Source organism: Ranitomeya variabilis, chromosome 4 (genome assembly GCF_051348905.1).
Source record: "Ranitomeya variabilis isolate aRanVar5 chromosome 4, aRanVar5.hap1, whole genome shotgun sequence".
Taxonomy (NCBI): domain Eukaryota; kingdom Metazoa; phylum Chordata; class Amphibia; order Anura; family Dendrobatidae; genus Ranitomeya; species Ranitomeya variabilis.
Window position 1 is genome coordinate 71,652,021 of NC_135235.1, and position 26,971 is coordinate 71,678,991.

General features: G+C 42.9%; 1 protein-coding gene across 6 annotated transcripts in view; it reads right to left on the reverse strand.

The window, feature by feature from the left end:
- PLEKHA1 (pleckstrin homology domain containing A1) overlaps positions 1 to 26,971 on the reverse strand; it is a 50,767-nt gene that overhangs the window by 10,339 nt on the left and 13,457 nt on the right. For 5 of the 6 annotated variants that reach the window (XM_077258695.1, XM_077258698.1, XM_077258700.1 and 2 more), the window contains exons 2-5: positions 10,189 to 10,349; positions 9,883 to 9,939; positions 9,676 to 9,721; positions 1,844 to 1,941 (exon numbers count right to left, since the gene is read on the reverse strand). In XM_077258695.1, the coding sequence (XP_077114810.1) occupies positions 1,844 to 1,941; positions 9,676 to 9,721; positions 9,883 to 9,939; positions 10,189 to 10,329 (342 nt within the window). In that variant the 5' untranslated portion in view covers positions 10,330 to 10,349. Of the gene's footprint in view, positions 1 to 1,843; positions 1,942 to 9,675; positions 9,722 to 9,882; positions 9,940 to 10,188; positions 10,350 to 12,925; positions 13,008 to 26,971 lie in introns of those variants that run through there. The other variant, XM_077258699.1, reaches the window with a different exon arrangement.

Genomic DNA, 26,971 nt, shown 5'->3' on the forward strand with positions numbered 1-26,971 from the left:
GCCATCCCATCGACAATGAATGGAGCAGAGGCCGAGCAGGCGCTCCACCTGACCAGTCAATACAGTACTCTAAAGTGGTCAGACCCCCGCCCACCAGCAAGCCATCGCCTACCGTATACATAGGGGAAACTTGTGATCTTGTGAAGCCCATTTTAAAAGTTTTTTCTCTATTATGCCAACTATCAAAAGATAAAATGCAATCTGTAAAATACTTCTAACCGTGAACAGGTTAAGTAAAGGTCTCGACATCGCAACCAAGAAAGTCGTTGTCTCGCAGCCAATCTACATTAGATTGGGAGGAAAGATGGTTTCTGGCAGGAAACCAACCCTCCCACGTCTGTGCTTTTAATAGGCCACCACTACATGTCTCGAGATTGGACTCGAAAAAAAAAAAAAAAAAAAAAAAGAAGAAGAGGGAAGCCATCTATAGAAGGGCACTGCAGAAAGCCTTCCATAGGGCCTTTCCCATAGAAGATCAAAGCAGCTATTTGTTTTAATGCAATCATATTATATATCTACAGCGGCCTGGTAAATACACCAGCCAGAGGGGCAAATTGCAATGTTAATCAGAAGTGTATGTATGTATGTATGTATGTATGTATGTATGTATGTATGTATGTATGTATGTATGTATGTATGTATGTATGTATGTATGTATGTATGTATGTATGTATGTATGTATGTATGTATGTATGTATGTATGTATGTATTTTTTTTTTTCTTCATAACACTACTGCTTTAACACTTTTGGCTAAACCCTTTTAATACTCTGTTGATATGAACAATATGTTACACACACATGCAGTGCATATACAGTACATGCTGTTTAATAAGACTTTATGCTGATCAATAAAAGTTCAATTACTGAGTATTCCTGCACCGTAGGATTACTCATCTAACAAGCTGCACATTGCTGGGACACCAGCTCTTTCTGGTTGGTAAGGAATCGGATCCATCCTCTGGGACTTCAACTGACCCCAAGAATGAAATCGTGGAAGCGCTGCATGCAAAGTTTTCCCAAAATCGCAGTGTTACTAGTCACTAGCCAATTCACTGGCCCTGGAGTCCATGAGGCTGGGAATGTTGCTGTGCAAGGACACAGCCCCGGCACGGCGCCCCGATGTGGCACCAAAGCCTCATTCTTCGGTTCTGTAGGCATCCTTGGGGTTGGACCCCTAGCGATCATAAAGTCACTACACAAGTGTTCATGACGAGAGAGCACCCTTTTATCCAGCCTCTTGATGCCACCTTGTCATTGACAGCCAGTGTAACCACCAAGGCTGGCATTTAATGGTGGTAGAAAAGAAACGGCATGAATAAAAGTAGCTGTGTTTAGTAGTCCACTGAATCTCAAGTGCTAAAAAAGAAACATATCAACGTAAAAGTCCAGAGGATTTGTCACTATAATAGGAGGTCCTTAAAAGGGGACATATTTCAATAGGATATGGGATAACTTCTTGATCGATGGGGGTCCAACAGCTGGGACATCTACCAACCCGAATACAAGGCTCCACAGAGCCCCATCTAAATGGCACAAGTCAAGATCCTCTCCTCTATAGGGCTGCGAGATAACTGAGCACAGCTGTCAGCCTCCGAGAATGAATGGAGCACTGCAGATGGGTCCTGCAAAGCCCTGTTCTCAGTATCAGTGGGGGTCCCAGTAACCAGACCCCCAGCTCCACGATATCTTCCAAGGGGATCAGTCATCAATAAGTTATATCATATCCCTTAAATAAGGAATATCTATTATACTTGGCATAAACCCTTGAAAAAGCACAACGTGTCCTGGTGACATGTGCGTCAAGACATAGCGAGAATCACTATAAATATGAAGGACGCTTACAGTAATTTTGGTGGCCTTGTTAAGGACATTCACCCATTCTACTAGGTCTTGTTGATCGTTGGCTTGGAGGAAATATTTTCTCATGCCGGCATTTATAACTGCAAGAAAACAGAAAACAAGTTTAAGATCTGTCATAGTATAGGGGTACTGTAGAAATAATAAATATATATATATATATACACACATACACACACTCCTATATAGCCCCCAATATAGAGCGGGTAATGGCTGGAAGGTGGGCCGCCACCAAGTAGGATGGTGATGACTGCAGATAAGAGGCAGAAAGGACAGATCCAGCCATGGAGGAGAGTTGCATTACTAATACTTGGAGGCTCCGCATAACACAGGTGCATTCTCACATCACCGCAAAACGCAGAAGACGAGTGTCCGCCAAGTCTACGCTGCATCGCACAGACTGGGCCAAGATTTACCCAAGTCGTAGATCGGAGGCCAGACGAGATCTCATTATGATCTCAATCCAAGGGCATTAACCATTCCTGGTCATACAGGAAAATAATAGAGGACGCCAATGTCTTACACTACACAAAAACACTGCAAGACGCTAAACATAATGCAGAAAGCCTACATACATATAGACGTCGTCTACTGCACGGCACAGTACACAGTCATCCAGTGACAGATGTAATATTTAACAGGAAGAAATGTAAGGAATGAAGGAAGAGGGGGAAACCAAGAAAGGAATTCAGGGGACATGTTGGGATCTGTCCTCGAAGGGCGGCTCTGTTACTAGCAGACATAACACAAGTGCCGTGATGCCGCATATAAACTACTGCAGACGAGTAGTCATGCGGTGACCATTAAAAGCAGCGATCACATGCAAATGCCGAGGGGCAATCAAGTCCATAGAACAGCACTAGAATGACCCAAGGGTGACATCCATTTATACAACCTCCTGCCTAAGGTCTGTTCTACAAGCGACTGAAGTTTCCCTTTTTTTAGGGTTTGAAAAAAGTTATATGTTCTATGTACAAGGAACGGTAACATCCACATACTCATTTACATACACATTTCCAGCAGGAACAATAGTCTACACTAAGGAAACGGGATTCAAAACCATTACTTGTTAGGGTTACTAAGATATACTATCCATGGCAGTGTAGCCGACACATCCTCAAAGAAGAAGAACACCGATGAAGCTTTTTACTAATTCTGTGTATATAATGTAGCGCGAGTGTATGAATATCCTCGCCTACTGCAGTCTTCTCCGGGATCTAGTGCCGCTCTGCTCCTCTTCTCAGTGACATCACTGCTCTTCAGACTCTCCGGATCACACTACGCTCTACGCGTGAGCCAGAAGTCACTCTTACAAAGAAAGCCCATGGAGTCTTGTTCTGATGCGCCATAGATTACATTGTATAAGCCATTTCTGGACTACACAGATCATAGTGTGACCCAGAGAGTCTGCAGAACGGTGATGTCACGGAAGAAGAGGAGCAGAGCTGGATACCGGAGAGAGCACAGCTAGGCGAGTATATTCATACAACGGTAGGTGAGAATATTAATACACCCACACTATACTACGTCATGCACACAGGTTTAGGGGGAGAAAAAAAAAAATTAATATTTCATGGGAGGGCTCCTTCAATTTAACCCACCAACCCAGTCTTCACAAAAAAACAAAATCAGAGGTACTTAAAGGAATTGTCCATGACTAAATAACCATTGTGATATTCTATAACTTAAAAAAAAAAAAATGTTGTTTAGCATACAATGTTATGAAACTTTGCATATCACTTTATTAGGGGATTTATCTTCCCTTCCTGTAGAAAACATGTTACCCCCTGCTTATCGCCGGTCTCTTTCCCTGCTGGCAAGTGAGAATGTTCTTATATCTCTGCAGCTGGACTACAAATGATAGAGAAACGGACCCTTTTACCGCTTCGTATTCTGCTCATCAGAATAACCTCCGGCTGCAGCTCATCACCACAGTCAGAGACACCGGTGCCGACCCAGTCACTGCCATCATCTGTACCCCAAACGAGTACTTTCTGGTATTAATGCAGTTGACAGTTTGGAAATAAAGCGAGAAAACAGGGCTTTGAAGGACATTTACGGCAAGTTTATGATGTTTATATGAAAAGACAAATCTAATAAAAGTGATTTGCTAAGTTTTCTAACTTTCTATGGTGGGGAAGAAAAAAAAAAGAAAAATTTAATTACTCTTTAACCCCTTCACCCCCGAAGCTTTTTCCGTTTTTCCGTTTTCGTTTTTCGCTCCCCTCCTTCCCAGAGCCATAACTTTTTTATTTTTCCGTCAATTTGGCCATGTGAGGGCTTATTTTTTGCGGGACGAGTTGTACTTTTGAACGACATCATTGGTTTTAGCATGTCGTGTACTAGAAAACGGAAAAAAAATTCCAAGTGCAGTGAAATTGCAAAAAAAGTGCAATCCCACACTTGTTTTTTGCTTGCCTATTTTGCTAGGTTCACTAAATGCTAAAACTGACCTGCCATTATGATTCTCCAGGTCACTACGAGTTCATAGACACCTAACATGACTAGGTTATTTTTCACTAAGTGGTGAAAAAAAATTCCAAACTTTGCAAAAAACAAAACAAAACAAAATTGCGCCAATTTCCGATACTCGTAGCGTCTCCATTTTTCGTGATCTGGGGTCAGGTGAGGGCTTATTTTTTGCGTGCCGAGCTGGCGTTTTTAATGATAGCATTTTGGTGTAGATACGTTCTTTTGATCGCCCGTTATTGCATTTTAATGCAATGTCGTGGCGACCAAAAAAACGTAAATCTGGCGTTTCGAATTTTTTTATCATTACGCCATTTAGCAATCAGGTTAATGCTTTTTTTTTTATTGATAGATCGGGCGATTCTGAACGCGGCAATACCAAATATGTGTAGGTTGGGGTTTTTTTTTATTGATTTATTTTGATTGGGGCGAAAGGGGGGTGATTTAAACTTTTATATTTTTTTTATTTTTTTCACATTTTTAAAAACTTTTTTTTTTTACTTTTGCCATGCTTCAATAGCCTCCATGGGAGGCTAGAAGCAGGCACAGCCTGATCGGCTCTGCTACATAACAGCGATCATCAGATCGCTGTTATGTAGCTAAAATGCAGGTGTGCTGTGAGCGCCGACCACAGGGGGGCGCTCACAGCCACCGGCAATCAGTAACCATAGAGGTCTCAAGGACCTCTATGGTTACAATGGAGGAGCATCGCCGACCCCCGATCATGTGACGGGGGTCGGCGATGCGCTCATATCCGGCCGCACGGCCGGATGCGGTAGTTAAATGCCGCTGTCTGCGTTTGACAGCGGCATTTAACTAGTTAATAGCGGCGGGTGATCGCGATTTCACCCGCCGCTATTGCGCGCACATGTCAGCTGTAAAAAACAGCTGACATGTCGCGACTTTGATGTGCGCTCACCGCCGGAGCGCACATCAAAGCGGGGGTCCCGACATGTGACGTACTATTCCGTCACATGTCGGGAAGGGGTTAAAGGGGCTTTTTTTTTTTTTTTGTAATTGTGAAATCCAACATATAGTTCCAGGAAATAGGGGCCTTTTTATTTAGTGCAGAGCTTTATGATTTGAACAAGGGGGCATCAAACAGGGCAAAAGGCAGAGAATCCCGATAACTACACCCCGTTGTCCATTTAAAAAAAAAAATGAATAACCAATGCACTAAATATAAAGGCTCCATCTCTGGAACTGTATGGGGGATGTAAACAGGAAAAAAAAAAAAATGGATTACTCAGAGAAGCAGCAGGAATAAAACTGGCCACTTTGCACCCGGTAACAGGTCCTCTAAGGAAAGATGAGAATATAGACAAGACCTTAACTGACCAAACGTGGGAGGAAATGGGTTTCAGACTAAATCAACCAGCAATTAGAGCAAAGCAGCAAAATGTGAGTGAGTCAGACTTCACGTTCAGACTTCAGAGCGCTGAGAAATGAGAAGCATTGCTAAATATAAAGCCTCCCATGTCCTCCTCTGCCTTCCTCTGTGCCACAAGCCTCACAAATGCAAAGCACAATTTCCTGCACACATTTTACTGCTAATTTCAGATAGAGGAGATGCAGGATATAAAAAGCCCATAGAGGTGCACACAAAAGCCATTTACGGTATAATAAAGTACAAGAAATGGTGACAGCTGCTTTACTGGACTAACTGCTGGGGGGCCCAGAGATCAGACCCCTACACTGATCAAACATTAAATCAGAGGAACAGGCATCAATGTTTTAAAGGGGGACGCCGTTGTCATGAATACACCACACTTAAAAAAAAAAAAGGGATTGACACCACAAAATGACTGTTCAAACCAAGCACATGCACTCGGTGCATCATGGTATGGAGGAGAAAATCATTTACATACACCTTCCCACCTGCTTGCTTTATATCCATCTCCACCCTTCTTTGGCAGAGCTGCCAAACTAAAGGGGGATGGAGATTAAAGGAAAGTAGGTGGGAGGGTGTATTTAAATGCTCGGCCCCACCATGATGCACTTTGTTTGAACAGTCATTCTGTATCTGACAGCCTCTTTAAACCCACGAGTATGTTGTATTCTGTTTCTATTAGCCAAATGGCAAACATGTTTTGGTTTGGACTACTATGAGTAGGAACGTTCAGATCTTATATAAAACAGCACATTAACAAATGGAGAAAGGGTCTAGCCGCACAAAATGACTGCTCAAACCAAGCACAGGCTCGCTGCTCCCTTGGCATGACCGAACCATTCAGTGCACCTTCCCACCTACATGCCTCCTCATCCTTGATTGACAGCTTTGGCTTTACAGGATCCCAAGAAGGAAGGAAATGTAGAGAGAAATAGTAGATGGGAAGGTGCACGGAGCTGATTGGACAATTAAGTGCGCCGAGTGCCTGCGGTTAGCTTGAACATTTGTGTTGGGCCATCAGACTCCCTTCACAGGCCCTGTTCTAATCTTCTTTCTCAAGGAGTGCACTGCTCTGAAGATATGATAATGCAGATCAGATGCATGGTTGTGCTGCTAGTCTGAACTGTGCAGACTCCGATGCTGCTATGAGAGTCAGCTCTGCCTCTCCAGCATTGCAGGAGTGCAGGAAAAGTGACGCTCGCCGGATGCAGCCAGCTTCAGAGAAGCCCTAGCGAGTTGCATCGCTAGCAGCTTGAAAACGTGCGCTCCTTGTCTAGGAGACTGGCCGCTCTGTCTGCAGAGGGGGCCCACAAACTAGACAATAAGCAGCAAGCTATAGAATTAAAGATCCCTCTGGTCTTTAGAATGGAGAGGATTTTCAATAAGACAAAATTACAAAGTTTATTTTTTTAATATACAAGCTCTTTGCAATTTTAGTCATTTAAGAAGTTTAGACAAGCCTGTAAAAGGGAACCTGTTATCAGGATTTTAAAGTAACAGCAAGTATATAAAGGCACATTAATGCCAAATAAATCCTTACCTTGATTGAAATCAGTTTTGTGGTTTTACAAAACTCTAGACATTTTTATGCTAATGAGTTGCAAGTGCAGCGAGCGGGCGGGCAATGCACCTACAGTTATCCTGCCACCCTCCCTATTCCCCGCCCGCTGCCACAGACTGACAGGTCAAATGCAGGCAGGGAAAAGGCAGAAAAGTAGGAAAGCTGCAAGTGTAGTGCCTGCCCACTGCACTAAATCATAAGCACCAAAGGTCACCTTTGGATTAATGCACCTTTATATATCTGCCATTACTTTGGGATGTAATTCCCTGATGACCAGCTCTTTTTTAAGCTTGGAAGCGCCAGTTTTCCTACATGCATTTGATTCAGGGCATGATACTGTCGATTATTTGCTTTGTGGTAGGATAGCAGAATTGCTAGTGGAGCCACTAATGTTAAATGTCTGCACCACTATATATACACACACACACATCGAAAAATACAGAGAAAATCTGATGACGCCTGGGTCACACATTTACTAAAAAGTGCACTTGATTTTGTCGCTACTTCAGTAATGGACAGTAACTTTTCAGCAGTAAAGTAAAAAAGGAGCTAGATAGCAAGGAAGCCGCTCCGGAAGAGAGGAGAATGAGGCGCATCTATCCAGGAAGCTAGACCCTAAAATAGCCCATCTCAGGGGGGTCTTGGATACAGCTCGGCCTCTACACAACACGGCAGCCAGGATGCCACTCGTACACAGCCTCATCAATGCACACACCGCATCAAAGAAAGGAAAGCTTTCTGCTGAGCGACCTGTTCTAGAGGACACAACTCCAAAAATAGGTGTTCAGCAAGCTCAGATTTTCCAACCAGAGGCCCTCAGCCAGGAAACCGATGCAGAAAAAAAGCTGAATCAGATGCACTAGTTTAGTATCACAAATAAAATCTACTTCTTTGGTGTCAATGCTGCAAGTATTTTCTACAAAAACACAGGGCTGGATATTTAACGGAGGTATTCACATTCTAAAAAACCGTAATATATGTAAATACCGTATATACTCGATTATAAGCCGAGATTTTCAGCCCAAAAAATGGTCTGAAAGTGCGCCTCTCTGCTTATACTCGAGTCATGGAAGGCAACGACGGTCACATACTCACCTGCTCCTGGCACTCCTGACACCGCGGTCCCTGCGTGTCCCATGGTCTTCGGGCTCGGCAGCTTCTTCCCCTGTTCAGCAGTCACGTGGTACCGCTCATTAAAGTAATGAATATGGACTCAATTCCCATAGGGGTGGAGCTGCATATTCATTCCTGTAATGAGCGGTACCAGTGACTGCTGAACAGAGGAAGAAGCTGCGGGGCCAGAAACCATCTGTATGGGAGAAGCTGCCAGGGACCGCGCTGGGAGCAGGTGAGTATTTCATATTCACCTTTCCTCGTTCCACCGCCGCCCCGTCTTCCACATCCTCTTCAGTGACTGTTCAGGTCAGATGGCGCGATGACGTATTAGTGTGCGCGCTGCCCTCTGCCTGAACAGTCACTGCGAAGAGACGGGACACTGAGGAGCAGCGACAAGAGGCGAGTATGTATTTTTTTATTGCAGCAGCATTGTATGTGGCACATTGTTATATGGGGCATCTATGGGGCAATAATGAACTGCATGGAGCATTATATGTGGCATATTTGTATATGGGGCGTATTTTAATATGGAGCATCTTATGGGGCCATCATGAACTGTATGGAGCATTAGATGGGGCCATCATGAACTGTATGGAGCATTAGATGGGGCTCCTGATTCAATATGGATATTCAGAAACACTTAACCTACTGATGTCTCAATTTTACTTTTATTGGTAACTATTTTTATTTTTGAAATTTACCAGTAGCTGCTGCATTTCTCACCCTAGGCTTATACTCGAGTCATTAAGTTTTCCCAGGTTTTTTTTGGCAAAATTAGGGGGTTCGGCTTATACTCGAGTATATACGGTACACTTACTTTTGTAGTATTTCCAAGTTCTTATTCCTCTTCTATCATATATTGCTAACAGCAGTTTCACCTTTTTATGGCTACCCCACGACTGGTCTGTCACCCAGATGTGTGAGTGCAGCCTAAAAGGGGCTGTCTGCCATAAAAACACTTAAATGGACTGACATTGAAATAGATAAGCCAGGCCCCCCCACATGTGAACAGAACAGAGGAGAGGACTGGCTTAGTGCTTGGAATGAGATAGCCAACCAGCCAGCCAAAGTACAGCAGCCAGTACTCATGAGGACAGATCGGAGCACTTTTACCAATTCAAGTAAATCATTGTATTTCTATTTTGAAAGACATCAAAATATAAAGTTTTTTCAGAGCCAGACAACCCCTTTAAAATAACCTCGTGTTTATTGACTGCATAGCAAAATAAGCCTCTCTCATAGGATAGGAGGATTAAAAGTGAATGAAGACCGACTACTTACCAAAGCAGTACTCAGCCTTTGGTCGGAGTTTGGTGGCATCGCTCACCTATATATAAAGAGGATTTGATAAGACTTATGAAGTTTTAGAAAAAAAAAAAAAAAAAAAAAAAAAAAAAAAAAAAAAGGGTCTGATGCCTTTATTTTAATGTTGAAAATGAAAAAAAAAATAAATAAATAAAAATAAATCTATAGAATAGAAATACTTGCCTTTGAGATGTAGGTGAGCTTCAGGCATCCCACAGAGGGAGATCCTGCGGGGAGGTTCTGTAAAAGTAAAAGGAATAAATTACACAGAAAAAAAAAAAAAAAAAAAAAATTAAAAAATGTGGAAAACAGGAAATCACTTAGAGAAAACCACAACCTTACATATATTGTGAATGCTAATAAATATTGACATACTGAGTACTGAGCAGGTCCTTACCCCTGGCTACAGACTCGCCACATTAGAACCAAAGGCTGGCCGCCCTACAAAGAGGTCCATGCAGAACACATTACTGCGAGGCCACGGCTCACCTGCGGATTGTCCATGTACCATAGCAGACTATTCAGGCTGGTGTCCAAGATGAAATATCTCCGAAGAAACTTGCCGCTGTTTTCATGTTCCTCGACGTCCAGGAAGCCACAAATGCGATTCTGACGATCCACGTAAGGCATGTCTGGACTGGAACATTACCCTGTGTGAGATGACGTACGGACGTGGTCAGCACATTATGGACATTCTGAAATATCACATAAGGCCCCAAAAACATCTGACCTCCATTTACACCAGGACAGAGGCTTCCAAAGGCGGCCACTAAGTGGTATCTGGCCCGAAAAGTACCGTATATGTTCAACCTAGACAGATCGGACCCCTCTTACATCTCCTCCTGGCTTCAGAGATTAGCAGGACGACCAGGAAAGAGGATATTCGGGATACCCTGATGGCCATTGTTCATGCCACGTGTGTCTGCAGATTTTAATAGTTCTGTACTGTGAGAAACGGAGGTCCTTAAATGGTTGTTCCACTTTTATATTAGACTTTTCCAGTGGCTAGGTCATTAATATCAGATGGCTCGGGTCGGGCGGCCCACCACGAGTCAGCTGGTCTCAGGGCCTGTGGATTTTAGCAGTTCTGGAGCAAATCTCTCAACTGTAGTGGCCGCTGCCGAGTACTGCAGACCCGCTGCATGAAGACGCAGATGTGTACTGTCCAGCTCCGCAGCTACCACCATCCATCCGGCGGGGTCACAGAGCAGGTTCTGACCCCTCACCTCACTGATCCGATCCCATCCCATCCCGACCCATCCTCAGGCTAGCTCATCAATATGGAACAAGTGAAGGAAACCCTAAACGTAAATCACAAAAAGGCAAGTAGTGAACACATCTGTAAGTTTACCTGATCAACTATGCTGTTCCAAACACATGGTACCATTAAATTACATACCTTTTTAGGTGTAGTACACTGAGAGGCCGAACAGGACATGTTTTTGGCTGTCATCCATATAACAAGGCATACTTCCTAATATTACAGGTAATAATCTGTCATCAGGTTTCTGCTACCTAATCTGAAAGCAGCATGCTATAGACAGAGACCCTGATACCAGCAATGTGTCACTTACTGGGTTGCTTTAGTGTTCTTCTGATAACCTCCTGCTAATAAAACAGTGATGTTATCACAAGGACTAGTAAACTTTCTGCCAGGTAGTCAAGCATATTCATGAGCTCTGTATATCCCTGCCTTCCCCACTGCTTTCTGCCTATGCACAGTGCACACACAGATCTGCCAATCAGTGGAGTGGGCACAATGTACAGAGCTCAGCATTCACACACCTGGTAGATCTGTAACAAATAATACAGGGATTTATTGCTGAAATGAGGGCTTCTAACTCTACATAAAGCTGCTCTGGAAAGGGGAGTAAAAAGAAAAAAAAAAACCTGGTGACCGATTCCCTACTCTGCCTCAGACATCAGCTATGGTTTTTTCCATCCGGTGAGGATAAACCTTTGTAACTTTCATACCGCCTCAAGCGTACAGCATCCTGTTAATGTGTAGCTCTGAATCACCTGTATGTGGTTTTATTGGTCAGTCACAGCAAGGAACGACGGTACTTCATACATCTCCGTGGCTCACTCCTGTAAGATGTCGCAACATATCTATAAAAGGATTCTATGACCAACAAAAGCAACGGAGACGAAGAAAAAATATATATAGATGCCAAATAAATTAGTCCATGTAATAAGCGAGTGGATTGTGCCCTCCAGAGCCATTTTTGTCTGTACAGAAGGGGTCTGAAGAATGGGGGCGGGGGGGGGGGGGGGGGGGACACTCAGGTTCCTACAGCAGAATTGGCTATGTGAACATGGATTAAACGGGACGGCCCATTTAAGAGAGGACCTGGTTCAAGAGTGGACAGGTTTTGCTCTTATTTTATTCCTGCCACATCTTTGATTCTTCAGGCCTCTAGGCAACGACCATTAAAATTTGGACATTTTGTGACTAAATAAGAAGGCTTGTATCTCTGGGACCATATGGAGAATTTAAAAACCAAAAAAGAAAAAAAAAAACGGAATATTCAGGGGAGCTGCAGGAGCAAAATATGGGCACTTTTGACTTGGCGATGGGGCCCTTTTTAGAAGTATTTTAGCATGCTCTTTAAAAACACACTTCCTGTGCGGAGATATTTGTGACAGTTTTCTTAAATTCTCCAATGTGAGTGATTCATTAGCTCAAAGCCAAAAATAGTCTATTTATTGCTTTATCCGTTTGTGCATGAAAGTTTTTGTATAAAAAAAAAAAAAAAAAAAAAAAGGGTATATTCTGATACAGGATATATATCAACAGTACTATACATCATGATCTATATGTGGAACTTCCACTACAGTAGACAAAGAGGTTTTTTTTTTGTTTTTTTTTCTTCAAGCAAGAAGAAAAGGGGGTCAAGATGACCATACAGTGAGTGCAGCTATCCCCATAGTTTGTGAGTTACCAAGCACTGAAGAATCAGAGTTGGCTGGGGTCACGAAGAATGGCATTGTGGCCCCCGATCCGCAGGATGTGCACCCCTTGTCTATTACATCTAGAGAGAAAGCATATGGACTAAAATAAAGTGCAAATCCTTTGACGAATGTGTCGCATATCAAAAAGTCACTAAGTGCATGTGCACACGTAGCGTTTGTTTTTTCCTGTGCAGCATTGTCACAAAACCTGAAGAATCTCCTAGCCCCAACAAAATGAATGAGATTCCCAAAGTCTCATGCACACGTTGCTTACATTTTCCTTGTAGCGTATCAATCCTTTCAGCTCCGTCTTTTGCTGCAGATTTGACCCATATTAATGGGTGCGGAAAAATCTGCAATTAAAACGTACGTATTACAAGCAGCGTTTCTCCTGCCAACACATGAGGATTTGAAGAAGAATTTTCTGCTGCAAATCTTCAGCATGTACATCGCCTAAATGAGTACTTCATGCGCAAAAAAAAAAAAAAAAAAAAAAAGCGATAGTGCAATAAGATCTGGCACACTCCGTGTAGTATCATCATGAACATGTAAACTTTTTTTCCCCATGCTGGGAATATGGAAAAAAAAAAAAAAATTCTGAAGCATCACAAAGACTGATTTATATACATCAGCTGCAAATGCTCACCAAGTCTAGTACGGAATCTCCACCAAAAGACTCATTAAATCTTAAGTGTGCAGAGAAATAATGATGGATTAAAAAATAAAGTGCAGATAGTTGTGGAAGATTTTCCCTTTAAGAAGCTCATTGTGCTTAGCTGGCCATGGAAACTCTATGCCGGTTACAATCCTTCGCCCCCTCACATAACTCGCGAGTCAAGGGATCTGGGTGTCACCAGGGTTGCAAGATTGTAAATTTATCCCAAAAAGTGACACCATGTATGGGCAGCCTAAAGAAAGCGGCCATGGTTTCTGGTATTGTGCAGTAGGAAACCTTTTAGGACTATGCAGAGACTAGTTTCCTAGTCCGGTCACAAATCCTAGCAGGAAGAACTGCGCCTTTGCCAAAAGCCCCATCACAACTGGCTGTGAGAAGAAAACCCTGGGGGTCGCTGAGCGCCATCACTACAACTTGTAATTCCCAAGATGGTTTTAGAAGCTTCTACCTTCACTTCTGAAGTGACGTAACCATGGTAGACTACATCCTGTAGGCGTACACTCCCGAAAATGAGGCACGGTGGAGCGCACGTTCACTCTGCCATCACCAACTAGTCTATGGCCCCGTTGGCACATGTGTCAGGACCCCGTTTTGCCGGGGGGGGGGGGGGGGGGGGGGATTTTGGAAATAAACTGAGACAGGACCAATGAATGGGTGCAGAGACGCAATGTGGACGCACCCTTAGCTATTTCTGAATCTTTCTGGTTCCAAACTGGTTTCAGGCCAAAATGTTCACTTCCAACGCCCATGCAGCAAACTATACACCATGATTGGCATAGAAATCTGCATTTACAGGCGGCATTAACCCTTTACTGTGCCCCCTCAGCATGATCCTTCCTTTAACATCAATTGTTGATGACTGTCAGATGGTCCCACGCAATCAGGTGGTTTACCCAACAATACCGTAATCAAATGTGTACAGCCCCCCTTTATTTGCATGGATAAAGTAGGTCAGAATACAATACCGCTAACACCATATGGCAGTATAGTGCCTATGGGTCTGTGATAAGGCCCTGTGCGGACTCACATGAAGGTCAGCCAAACATGTGATGTGTATGGGGGCTTCCCAACAAATGATTTTTATGGTCGGTAGGACCTCCTAATGTATAGGAGTCAGGCGAGGGTCCCAGCATTAAGACCCTTTAATTTAAAGGCCCCGTCCACATGAAATTATGGCCCTCTAATCAGACATGTAAGTGGGAACAGCTCTGGATACATACGTCTGTCCGCAGGCTGAGAAGTACCCCACTGTACAGACATACTGTAAGATGTCTTCTATGGGCTCCTAATGTGACAAAGTTAAAACCAAAGTTTATTTTGGTATACTGTTGGAAGACCTAGCATAGTCTACTGCACACTAAGTGGTTTTGTTTATTTTCTGTATGCCAAATTATCCTAGCCCCTATGGAGCAGTCAGGCTAATGGAGCCCTAACATGTAAAGTGTTCTTGAGAGCAGAGATGATCTGGAATTTTACTTATTACAGTTTTTACAAGAACTTTACAATTTTACCCATCTATGATTTCGAGGAAAACCCTTTCAAAATGAGGGCCAATTCCCAAGTGTAAAAAGAGCCTTAGGCTATGTGCACACGTTGCGGATTTGGCCCTGCGGATTCGCAGTAGTTTTCCATGCGGTGTACAGTACCATGTTAACCTATGGAAAACAAAAAACGCAGTGCACATGCTACGGAAAATTCTGAGCAGAAACCAGCGGGTTATTTTCCGCAGTATGTCAATTCTTTGTGCGGATTCCGCAGAGTTTCTGCACCCACTGACTATACATTGATTAAGGCAAAACAGCACATCAAAAAACGCAAGACAATTCGCAAAAAATCTGCATCAATTCCGCATTAAATCCGCAACCATTTTGGCATGCGTTTTCTGCCGAGAGATACGGATTCTGTGCGGAAAAATCCACAGACAAATCCTCAAATCCAAAAGAACAGTTCAATAATTGGGGGCTTCTAACACAAGAAGTTAGCAAAGTCCTACTGATTATTTATATCACATAAATAGAGGCTTTTATCCCCTAAAACCACAAAGCACAGCTTCCATCAGTCTGGATAATGTCCTCACTTCCCGAGCCCCCAACCCCTAACACCTGCTGGACACCACTATGAATGTAAGTCCAGTACTACGCGGAGAGAACAATCAGCCATTTTCCCATTAACACTCCCACATCCTGTAGTACAGACACATTCTCCCTTCTTGGACCAAGACCACTTCTACCGTAAGGGATGTGTGACTGGGCCAACACACAAAGTGTCGCGAGTAAGGAAACGGAGGGAGAGGCGGAGGCGGAATAACCACAAGAACACACAAGCATGTGTAAGGAGGTCGGTCAGAAAACATTCCGACACCAAGACCAGGAAAAAAAAAAAAAGAAAAAAAAAAAAAAAAAAAGGAGCAACAAAATCAGAAATACATCAGATGCCGTCACAGCTCCAGACTACATTAGTAGGATGAAGACATAGCTGTAGTAGTCTTGTTTTTTATGCAACACTTGACAATTTGTTTTTATTAATTTTTTTTAAGTATTTAACCCCTTAAGCCCCGAGGGTGGTTTGCACGTTAATGACCGGGCCAATTTTTACAATTCTGACCACTGTCCCTTTATGAGGTTATAACTCTGGAACGCTTCAACGGATCCTGGTGATTATGACATTGTTTTCTCGTGACATTGTACTTCATGATAGTGGTAAAATTTCTTCGAAATTTGGCGAACATTTTGAAAATTTCGCAATTTTCCAACTTTGAATTTTTATGCCCTTAAATCACAGAGATATGTCACGCAAAATACTTAATAGGTAACATTTCCCACATGTCTACTTTACATCAGCACAATTTTGGAACCAACATTTTTTTTGTTAGGGAGTTATAAGGGTTAAAAGTTGACCAGAAATGTCTCATTTATAAAACACCATTTTTTTTTCATTTTTTTTTTAGGGACCACATCTCATTTTAAGTCATTTTGAGGGGTCTATATGATAGAAAATACCCAAGTGTGACACCATTCTAAAAACTGCACCCCTCAAGGTACTCAAAACCACATTCAAGAAGTTTATTAACCCTTCAGGTGTTTCACAGGAATTTTTGGAATGTTTAAATAAAAATGAACATTTAACTTTTTTTTTCACAAAAAATTTATTTCAGCTCCAATTTGTTTTATTTTACCAAGGGTAACAGGAGAAAATGGACCCCAAAAGTTGTTGTACAATTTGTCCTGAGTACGCCGATACCCCATATGTGGGGGTAAACCACTGTTTGGGCGCATGGCAGAGCTCGGAAGGAAAGGAGCGCAATTTTACTTTTCAATGCAAAATTGACTGGAATTGATATGGGACGCCATGTCGCGTTTGGAGAGCCCCTGATCTGCCTAAACATTGAAACCAGGGTGGATAAAAATCAATGTTTTTTTAAAAAAAATCAAAAAAATCGGATTTTTTTTATTTAAATCGGATTTTTTTGATTTAAATCGGATTTTTTTCAATAAACTGCTTTTTGAGGAAAATATTTTACCATCCAAAGGTTCTTCCATCATGAGATAAAGCTGAGTTGTTTAACTCAGTAGAATAAAGGCTGTATATGTGTAACATTCACAATGCCATGCTCTTCCAGAGGTTTCTGTAGGATGCTGACTATCCAACAAGTTTGGGCATGTCAACTGAATGGAAAAAGAAACTAAACCAAAAGTGAAACCAAGCTAGAAGTGTGGAATTAAAGGGGCAGTATGAACAAAATGTGGAGGCTATTAATAGTTTATACAATTAAGACATGCTGCTTTTAAACACCTACCTATTGCCATATAGTAAAACAAAAAAGATTTTTACTTACTTTGGGGTCCCCCCCTCACCCTGGCGTTAGATCGTTGCCCCTAGTTTCGTCCGTGTAACTATGGGCGCACATGCGCACTGCTCTCACTTCTCATTTTAATCGTGATTTATATTAAAAAAAACCTTTTGATTTAAATCAGTGATTTAAATCATGATTAAAATCATGATTTAAATCGATCCGATTTAAATAGAAAAAAATCTTTTGATTTAAATCGTGATTTAAATCGGCGTGATTTAAATCAATCCACCCTGATTGAAACCCCCCAAAAGTGACACCATTTTGGAAAGTAGACCCCCTAAGGAACTTATCTAGATGTGTTGGGAGAACTTTGAACCCCCAAGTGTATAGTGTTTGCACCGTCCAAATCTATTTAACCCCTTAGATGCTGCTGTCAATAGTGACTACATCATTATAAATGGTTAACAGAGTGTGGGGGCTCCCTCCTAATCTCAATTGGTGCCCTCAAATCATGATTGTGTGGTGCTGATGTTTGCGATAGCATTTCATTGCCATATAGCGGCCTTAGAGTCTGACGGCTGTTGTAACCTGTTCAGAAGTTAGGGGCATTTAGGAGGTAAAAATACACATTTTCATTTCGGTCATGTCACTTTGCATTAATTCCTGAAAATCACCTGAAGGGTTAATAACTGCATTTTTCAAATATGTCACGGGGTTGTTGTTTTTAAAATGGTTTAACTTTTGGGGGTTTCCCAATATATGTGAACCCTAAATTCACTTCAAACATGGATAGGTACAAAAAAATAAAAAAAAATACATTTTGTAAATTTCCTTGAAAAAAAATGAAAAATTGCTGCTACATTTGTAAACTTCCTAAAATGCTAACAGAATAAAAGAACATTTTACAAATGGTGCCGATGTAAAGCAGACTTAAGGGAAATGTTATTTATTAATGTTTTGCTGTGGTTTGACTATCTGGATTAAAGGGATAATCATTCAAAGTTTTAAAATTGCAAATTTTTTTTAAAATCTCAAATTTCTGATATTTTTTGGAAATAAATACAAACCATATTGACCTAAATTTACCATTATCATAAAGTATAATGTGTCTTGAAAAAAACAATCTCAAAATCACTGAGATTTGTTGAAGTGTTCCAGAGTTATTACCATAAAGTAACACTGGTCAGATTTCAAAAATTTGGCTGTCACTAAGGGGTTAAGACTCCCTTTAAAAGGGACCGTCAGCACAGAATGCCTGTTCAAACCAACTTAGTGCTTCATAGCGGGGACAATCATTTACTTACACTTTCCCACCTGCTTGGTTTCCATCTTTCTTTTAGGAAGCCAGAACTGTTAAAGAAAAAGGCAAATGGAAATAAAGGGAAACAAGCAGGTGGGAAGGTGTCATTTAAAAAAAAAAAAAAAAAAAAAAAAAAAATTGTCCCCACCATAATGCACCGAGCCCCAGAGCTTGGTTTCAAGTCATTCTCTAATGACAGAGTCCCTTTAAAACTCCGAGCACATGGCAGACTATGGGAGTGACGACTGTAGTAACAGGCACTCCTACAGTCTTCACACACAGAGGAGTGCCGCTTGGAACGGAAGTGTAACAAGCGCAGACCTACATGCTATATCACTGATGGGGGCTATTGTCAAATTATCTGCTCATGTAAAAGGCCCCCCAAGACCCTTCTACACAAGCAGATGTTTTGCTGTGTGAAGCCCAGATCATTGACATCACACGCCAACCAGCGACACCACACGCCAACCAGCGACATCACACGCCAACCAGTGCTCTATTCATTCCACGTGGAGCAATAACTAATGCTGTGACATTGAGAATGGAGAGGATTTTTAATAAGTACAAAAAAGAATGTGCGACAACCCCGATAAGCGACCCTGGTAGATGGGGCAGCAATCCTCTCCGGATCATGGACGGCACTGGGACTACCATTGGACTGCTCTTCATGTTCAGCACTTAAGCTTCGTTTTATTTTCTTGCTCTCATTTCTTGGGATATTGTGGCATTATACAGGTTTACAGTCAGCCCGAGCTGCCATAAACTCATAACTTGCAGAAGAAAGGGCTAGGCCACCTCCGCTACTTTCCTGAGGGCAAAGCTTTGATCTGGCAAACACAGGAAACAAACCCAGTCATCCCCTCCGCATGATTCTCACCCACCCCAGCATCCGTATGAAGCATCACATAGCCATAACCTATCGCCTAGGTTTGGCGAGACACCGTACATCCTCTGCAGATCAGGAGCTTCACATCACGCTGTGCTCAGTACCATGCCAGATCATTACGGATACATGCACAGCTATAGAGTGCTCCTCGCTCAGGCTTCCATTGGAATCCTCAAAAATCAGCAATCCATCCAGAACCCCAACAGAGGCATCCATATTAATAAAGCCAGCGGAGTCACGGGGGATTCAGTATTCTTATTTTTCAGACTTGCACAAGAATGTGGTTAACCACAGAGACCATTCTGTGTCCACAGTGACTCCGTCAGCTCCATTTATCTGAGCGTCTCCATCGGGAAGAGTACAAAGCTAGCAAACAGGCCCTGCACGTGTTGCGAGTGCCGAACAGCCGGAAGACCTGCAGGAGCAGAAACTCGAACATATTATTTGAGCACGCCAAAGTTACTCGGTTAGCACCGAGCATGCTCAGATAACACCTTATCCGAACACGTTCGCTCATCAAAACACAATGGGTGTGAATGATTTAAAATTTGTTTTTTTAACAACAGTTTTATAAGCTGGAAATTATCACTAAAAGACTAATAAACCTGCTGAAACCACACTCCCAACACTGATTGGCAGAATTCTGAGTACACTGTGCATAGGCAGAAAAGCTGCCAGTTAGTGTTGTGAGCGGGGTCACACAGAGCTCAGCATTCTGAGGACTGGGAGATGAGCACCAGAGAACAGTATTTTTAATTACAACAACTGCAGTAAAGTGAGTGATACATTGCTAGAATCAGGTTCTCTGTCCCTACATCATGGTGCTCTCAGAGGGGTAGCAAAAATCTGGTCAGAGATTCCATTTAAAGGGAAGCAATCATCAGAAAATGACCTATTGTTTAACGAGGAGGGATCAGGAATGCAGGGAACTTCAATGGCAAGTTATAAAGTTATACGATGTCACATGCAGGAAATACACGATAAAACAGAAAATGGCCTCAATATGACTTACAAACTGCTCTTCTTCCCCTCTCAAAAGGTTAACTTCCTCTAAATTGATATATATATATTTTATACAAACAACAAATCAAGCCTCAGTCTGCTTCTAGGATAAAGGGCCAACAAATATACCGTGGGCCGAAGGGACAGTGGTACACGTGAGCGGCCACAGTAACAAGACCCCAATGAATTTCTCTATAGCTGAACGTGCAGCAAACATTAGGGCCATTGTTCTGCCACGAGGAAACAATGGCAGGACGCACAATGTTCCCCCTATTCTCAGCCTTTCCTCTAGCACGGTAACATGCGATTACCCCTTGGAGACCAGGGCTTAAGACCGGCTGCAGAAACTGTGGGCGCAGCCAGTAAGTGGACGGGTTCATGGAAAACAGGCACATACTCACTTCCCTTCATTCTGCTGCAGCTCCATTGGGAACAAAGCCGGTCTTGAAAAGTCCTATGAATATTCATAACACCTCAAATGTCGGCTGAAAGAGTCTGCAAAGCTCAGATCCTGATCCCGAGTACAGTAGTGAGGAGCCGGAGACAATAGTCCATTCATTACAGTCAGCCCTGGATGGCGGATGAGCCGCCGGGCCAGCGAAACTTTCCATTTTATGCCATCGCTTCTGCTTCATTCAGTTCCAAAAGTCCTGGGATATTTTCATTTGAGGCATTAAAGGACCTTGAAGTTTTCCAAGACGCTGCACTAATATAATCAGGGAAGGAAACTCCTATGTGACAGAACAGGCTCTTCTGCATCTCATGAAGACGGAGAGGGAAACCACAGGCAGGGGAGACACGACATTACTAATGGGCCACACAAGTGTAATGCATGGATGCACCTGCAGAGAACAAGAGTGCCATGGCCACCGACGACCCTACAGGTGTCACTGATGGCAAAGTGTAACCGTCACAATACAAAAGATTCTATATATGACAAGCGTCGCACAGTGCTGCTCATCGGTGGGGGTCCGAGTCCTGAGATCCTATGCTTATCGGCAGAAAAAAAATGCACCCAAAGCGCTGCGGTCTATTGAATGCTGGTGAATCCGCATGTGTTCGCTGAACCGTGCGGAGTCACCGAGTCCAATAGAATGTAGGATGAAATTTAATTTCTTGCGGAGACTCGCATCAATGGCTTATAATGATCTGACCGGTAATGGGGGCATGGAAGCAGGTGGTCACTTCCTGATGAAGAAGTCATTATAACTTTGAAACACGTCGAATAAACCACAGTCTTCTCATCAAGTCCTGTTCGGATTGACGTCGCCATATCTTCAGCAATCGACCAATCCACAAATCCTTTTTGATATTAATCTATGTATCTGCAGTAAGAGACAGCGAACAATAGTATTACATTTTATATTTAGTTGGACCTCTGGCAGTGATGCATCATAGAACGCTGCGGAGCTGGGGAAGTTGGAGCAGTGATGGATCAGACGCCATCACACCGTTTGATGGAGGTCCTAGAGGTGGGACCCCACTGACCATCACTGGTCTATCTTATCCCGATACGCTCTTACTATTCTTTCCAGACCTGGAAAAAATAAAAAAGTGGCCGCATCTGCCAGATACACAGGAACAATACTGGAGAATACTAATGATCAGGGTCACAAACGAGCTGAACCTTAAGGAACGTGCTCTGTGAAGAAGCAGACGCCCGCCTCATTACAATGTAACACATGTACGGTCATGCCCACTCCTGGCACAATGTACTGAGCTTTGCATATCCATAATGTCACAAGACATCTTCCAAAATGGCCCTTTTGCCTTTATGGGGCTTCTTGACTAATCTCACAGATCACATATGTCAGCGCTGCTGTACATTTCAGAACAATCCATGTACCATCAGAGGAAATGTTTACAGAACCAGGATCAGATCGCAGCACAAAGGAGATGGGAAAGGTCAGCTAACGAGCGCTGAATACCACGAGAACCCGAGGTGCAGCTAACGAGCGCTGAATACCACGAGAACCCAAGGTGCAAGTCTCGTCCTGATCATCCACAAAGGCTGTAGGGAAGAGGACCAGGAGCAAAGGAGATCAGAGACATTACTTCTATTATCCTCCGATGAGACATTAGCACATTAGATACTGCAGTTTTAATTACCGTTTGTTTCTATAAATTACACATGGACGGCTATAGAAGAGGATTGTCAGCGACTTTCCTTTAAAGTGCACCTGCCCCTTTTACACAAAAGCTATAAAACAGCATGGCGAGCTGTGCTCATCCTCCACAAGCTTTTAATGCATGTACCAGCCTAATATGTCCTGGACCTGTCCCGCACTCCAAGAGGGTGGTTCCACTACTTCAGCTTTCAGCCAGCACAATAGGTGCAGGAAACTCCTTTCCCAGCATGCATTGCTCTTATCAATATACAGTACCTTTCCTATCCAATCTGTGTATGCATATGGCAGACCTGAGAGCAGGAAGAGAGAAAGATTCCCCATATTCCTATAATCTACTTCAGTGGTCAGCTCCTTGAGGGGGATTACTTTTGACAACAGGCAGTGGACAGGACGACATCTGGTGAGCAAAACTTGGGGGTAAGACATTTTAAATAAAATGATTTGAAGATTGACAATCATATCTATCAAGTTACATCAAGATGTCAGAATACAGCGACTAAGACTTGTCCACAATTGAGGACAAATTTCCCTCTTACTTAAAGGAATGCATTTGGGGGCTAAAAAATGTTGCCAGTTTAGGTTACTTAAAAGTTGTGCATCATTTTTGTTCCATAGCCTCAGGTTTTGAACTTTCTATTGCTGGGTGGAGAATGAGTTAACTGAGAATCTATCAGGGAACACATTTTTACAGGGGAGTTTGTAAGGTTTGTCTCGCTTTCTGAGCTCCATTGTGCTAGTTTAGGACCATATTCAAGTTCAATGCACAGAAAAATTCCTGCTAAATGTTTAAGGAAACCCTAATGCATAACTAATTTTTCAGTAAAAAAAAAAAAAAAATTAAATATTTTAAATGTAGCGTCTCCATACCGGACAACCCCTTTAAAGTTATTGCAAAATCTAATTTTTCCCTGACCCGCTCTCCAGAGCCCCATCTACTATATAATTGTCTGAGGGTCACTTCAGTCTGGCCTTCTGTCTCTCTTTCTGTCACGGATATTCATTGGTCGCGGCCTCTGTCTGTCATGGAATCCAAGTCGCTGATTGGTCGTGGCAAAACGCCCATGACCAATCAGCGACGCGCGCAGTCCGGAAGAAGATGGCCGCTCCCTACTCCCCGAACTCACTGCCCGGCGCCCGCATACTCCCCTCCAGTCACCGCTCACACAGGGTTAATGCCGGCGGTAACGGACCGCGTTATGCCGCGTGTAACGCACTCCGTAACCGCTGCTATTAACCCCGTACGTCCCCAATTTTTTACTATTGAGGCAGCCTATGCGGCATCAATAGTAAATAAAATGTAATGTTAAAAATAATAATAAAAAAAAAAAAAAACAACAAAAAAAAAAAACTGCTATACTCACTCCGTAGTCCGCCAAGCCGCTCCCGCTGGCTGCCATCTTCCGTTCCCAGCTATTCATTGCGAAATTACCCAGAAGACTTAGCGGTCTCGCCACGCAGTGTGGGCTGCGCAATACGCTGCGCAATACACTGCCCGGGCTGCGCAATACACTGCCCGGGCTGCGCAATACACTGCCCGGGCTGCGCAATACACTGCACATATTCTAGAATACCCGATGCGTTAGAATCGGGCCACCATCTAGTCTATATATAACGCCTGTAGATTTTCCGGTTACAGTAATTGCAACGTTTTTCTCCATTGTGGTAAACCATTTACTGCCAAACCGCTCTTACTCGAGTAATTGGTCACATATGGTGAAGAGCGGTGACATTTATACATCATCTCCATGGGAAGATTGCTGGCCATACCCCTCCGTCTCTCAGAAGTAAATGACACTTAATTGTGGGAAACATAAGCCAGCGCTTGTTTTCTACTATAATTTTCCTTCCTGTGCTAGTTTGCCCAATTCTTAAAGGGAATCTGTCACCGGTTTTTTGCTACCAAATCTAAAAGCAGCAAAATGTAGAGACAGAGACCCTGATACCAACAATGAGCCTCTTTCAGACACGTGAAGTAGTTTAGATAAAATCACTTCGAGGACTAGTAAAAGCTGCTGTCATGCAGTCCTCCATGTTTATGAACTCCGTGTAACCAAACTACTGACTTGCAGGTTTCTGCCTATGCGCAGTGTACACAGAAGGCTGCCAATCAATGATTTGGGTGGGGTTATACACAGCTCAGCATTTAGAGCTCTGCTAAATCTGCAGCACATAAAACAGTTTCTAATCAAGACTACAGCAAGCGGCCCATAAGTGATACATTGCTAAAATCAGGGTCTCTGTCCCTACATCATGCTGCTCTCGGAAGGAAAACCTGGTGACAGATTTCCAATAAGTATCTGAACCTACAGTACAATAGCCTCTTCTAGGCCAATGAAACTGTACTTTGTACATAACGGACGATATATGATTGAGGTGATCAATTAGCAGCATTCAGCACATGCACACCATTGGCTAAAATCAACCAATCAGTACGTGCTACTGAGGACTAAAGGCCGAATTAGCAGACCGCACGCTGATCGCCTGAATAATGGAGTGTTAAGGGGGTTTTCCAGGGGACTTTTACCAAGATACTGAGCATTTGTTTTTACCTTTTCTTCTGTTTCTAGGCTGTGAGAACTACAAGTCCCATAAAACTCAACTCCTTATATGCAGTTTAAAAGGACAGTCTACTGTACCATACACTGACTGACGTAGATCCGGTTTTTCCCAAAAAAGGGACATAATTGACAAAAACTGAACCAGGGCCATGTGAGCACTAATCGGCACATCATCACCTCCTGGAACTGCCCCAGCGTCACGGCAGTCATGAGAACAGGCATTAGGAGCCAAATTGGTAAATTAGTGTTTTATTTCTGCAACATTGGAATGGGGAGAATAAAAGGCAAGTCTCGGAGATCCCCTTTAATATTCCTCAGCAGCAAAGCACAGTACTCCATTACATTGTCTGTAAAAACAGAAGAGCTCTGTCCAAAACACAGTATGATCGAGAACTACAAAGACGCTTGGATGAGGGCACTAACTTTACCGTGCCGACCAGGACAGTATGGATTAGCATACCGACACCATCCATGGCTTCTCCATCTTTTCCCTTACAGAGTAGATATTTTAAGAAAAAAAAAACAGTTTGTTTTTCTATAGAGTTTAATAGTCTTAAAGGGGTTGTTCAGGATTAGTAAAATATGACTAGTTTCCTTCAGAAACTTTTGTGTTCCTGATCATGGGTTGTGGGGGAGTTGTGCTGCTCGGCTACATTCACATTACAGACCCTAATTTGCAACATTGAGACCCATCCTCAGCTGTTTATGAGCATTTTTTTTTTTCTTTTTAACAGTGGACAACCGGTATAAGAACCTATATCTACAATCGTTTTGTGTGAACTAGGGTTAGTTTTATGCCCACAAAGTTCTACTTACGCCTCATCTGACCAGTGCACCCATCATTCCCATGCCATGGAGGGGACACAATGTGGACTTTTACACCTCACAATTACTATTTTATTTTGTTATATCACAAAATACTTAGTTTGTGGGTGCAACGTTGGGAAAAAAAAAAAAAAAAAAAAAAAAGGAGTGTGGAAACAGTCATGGGATATGAATACTTTTTCAAGGCACTGTATCTGGAGCTGGCCTGCTCTGTACATCAAATGGCCGATGCTGGATGCACCAGCTATGGCAACCACACCACTCACTAGTATCTATCTGGTTAGACAGGGTCCATCTCTGTCCCCAAATTCCCCCACACAATCACTGAGGGGTTGCAATTGTAGCCGGGAGGAGCAGGAGCGGGCTCTACAGAAAGCCTGATGCTCACTAACTTTTACAACTCCTTACAAATGGAGAGAACCACGACAGGGTGCAAAGGTGGGAGCCATATCAAATTATTACAAAGGACAGTTATTGGTCCTAGTATTAACCAGGCCTCAATGTCGCATTACAACATACATGCCCATCAATAAAAGATGGACAAAGTCTCCAGGACCCAATAAAAACCGTCCACATGACTACAGCTACACGGCGACGCGCGTTCTGCTACAGATCGCAGTGACGCATCGTGGCCTCCTTTAGTGTGACACCGACCCATGACCATTTCCAAATGTGCCGTATTTCCTGTCGCTGGTAGCAAGTCACTTGCCATAAACTTCAATGCATGAGACCAGTGACATGCATGCACTTGTGTTACATGAAGATCCCTGAGACAGAGTCTCGAGCCATGGCAACTTGCTGAACACTCTGTAGGAAGATCGATATTGTGTAAGCCTAGATAGGTCCACCAGGGTCTTCCCTGCAATTATCCTGATCGTATCAAGCCATCAGGTTCCCGGGCTCCATAAAAATGGCAAAGTGGAAATTGACATTGTAAATTGGTAGATTTTAACGGTGGATTTCACCCACCCACCCCCTCCCCCCATTGCAATGCATTAGGCGAAATCATCTGCATGCAATACAGAGATTATGCGGTGGATCCACAACAAAATTTTCTGGCACATATGGACGTAACTCCAAAATGGTCAATGTACCCAAACATCAATCACATCCAGACTCAATTACCCTGTGAAAGATTCAACTGTGAATTT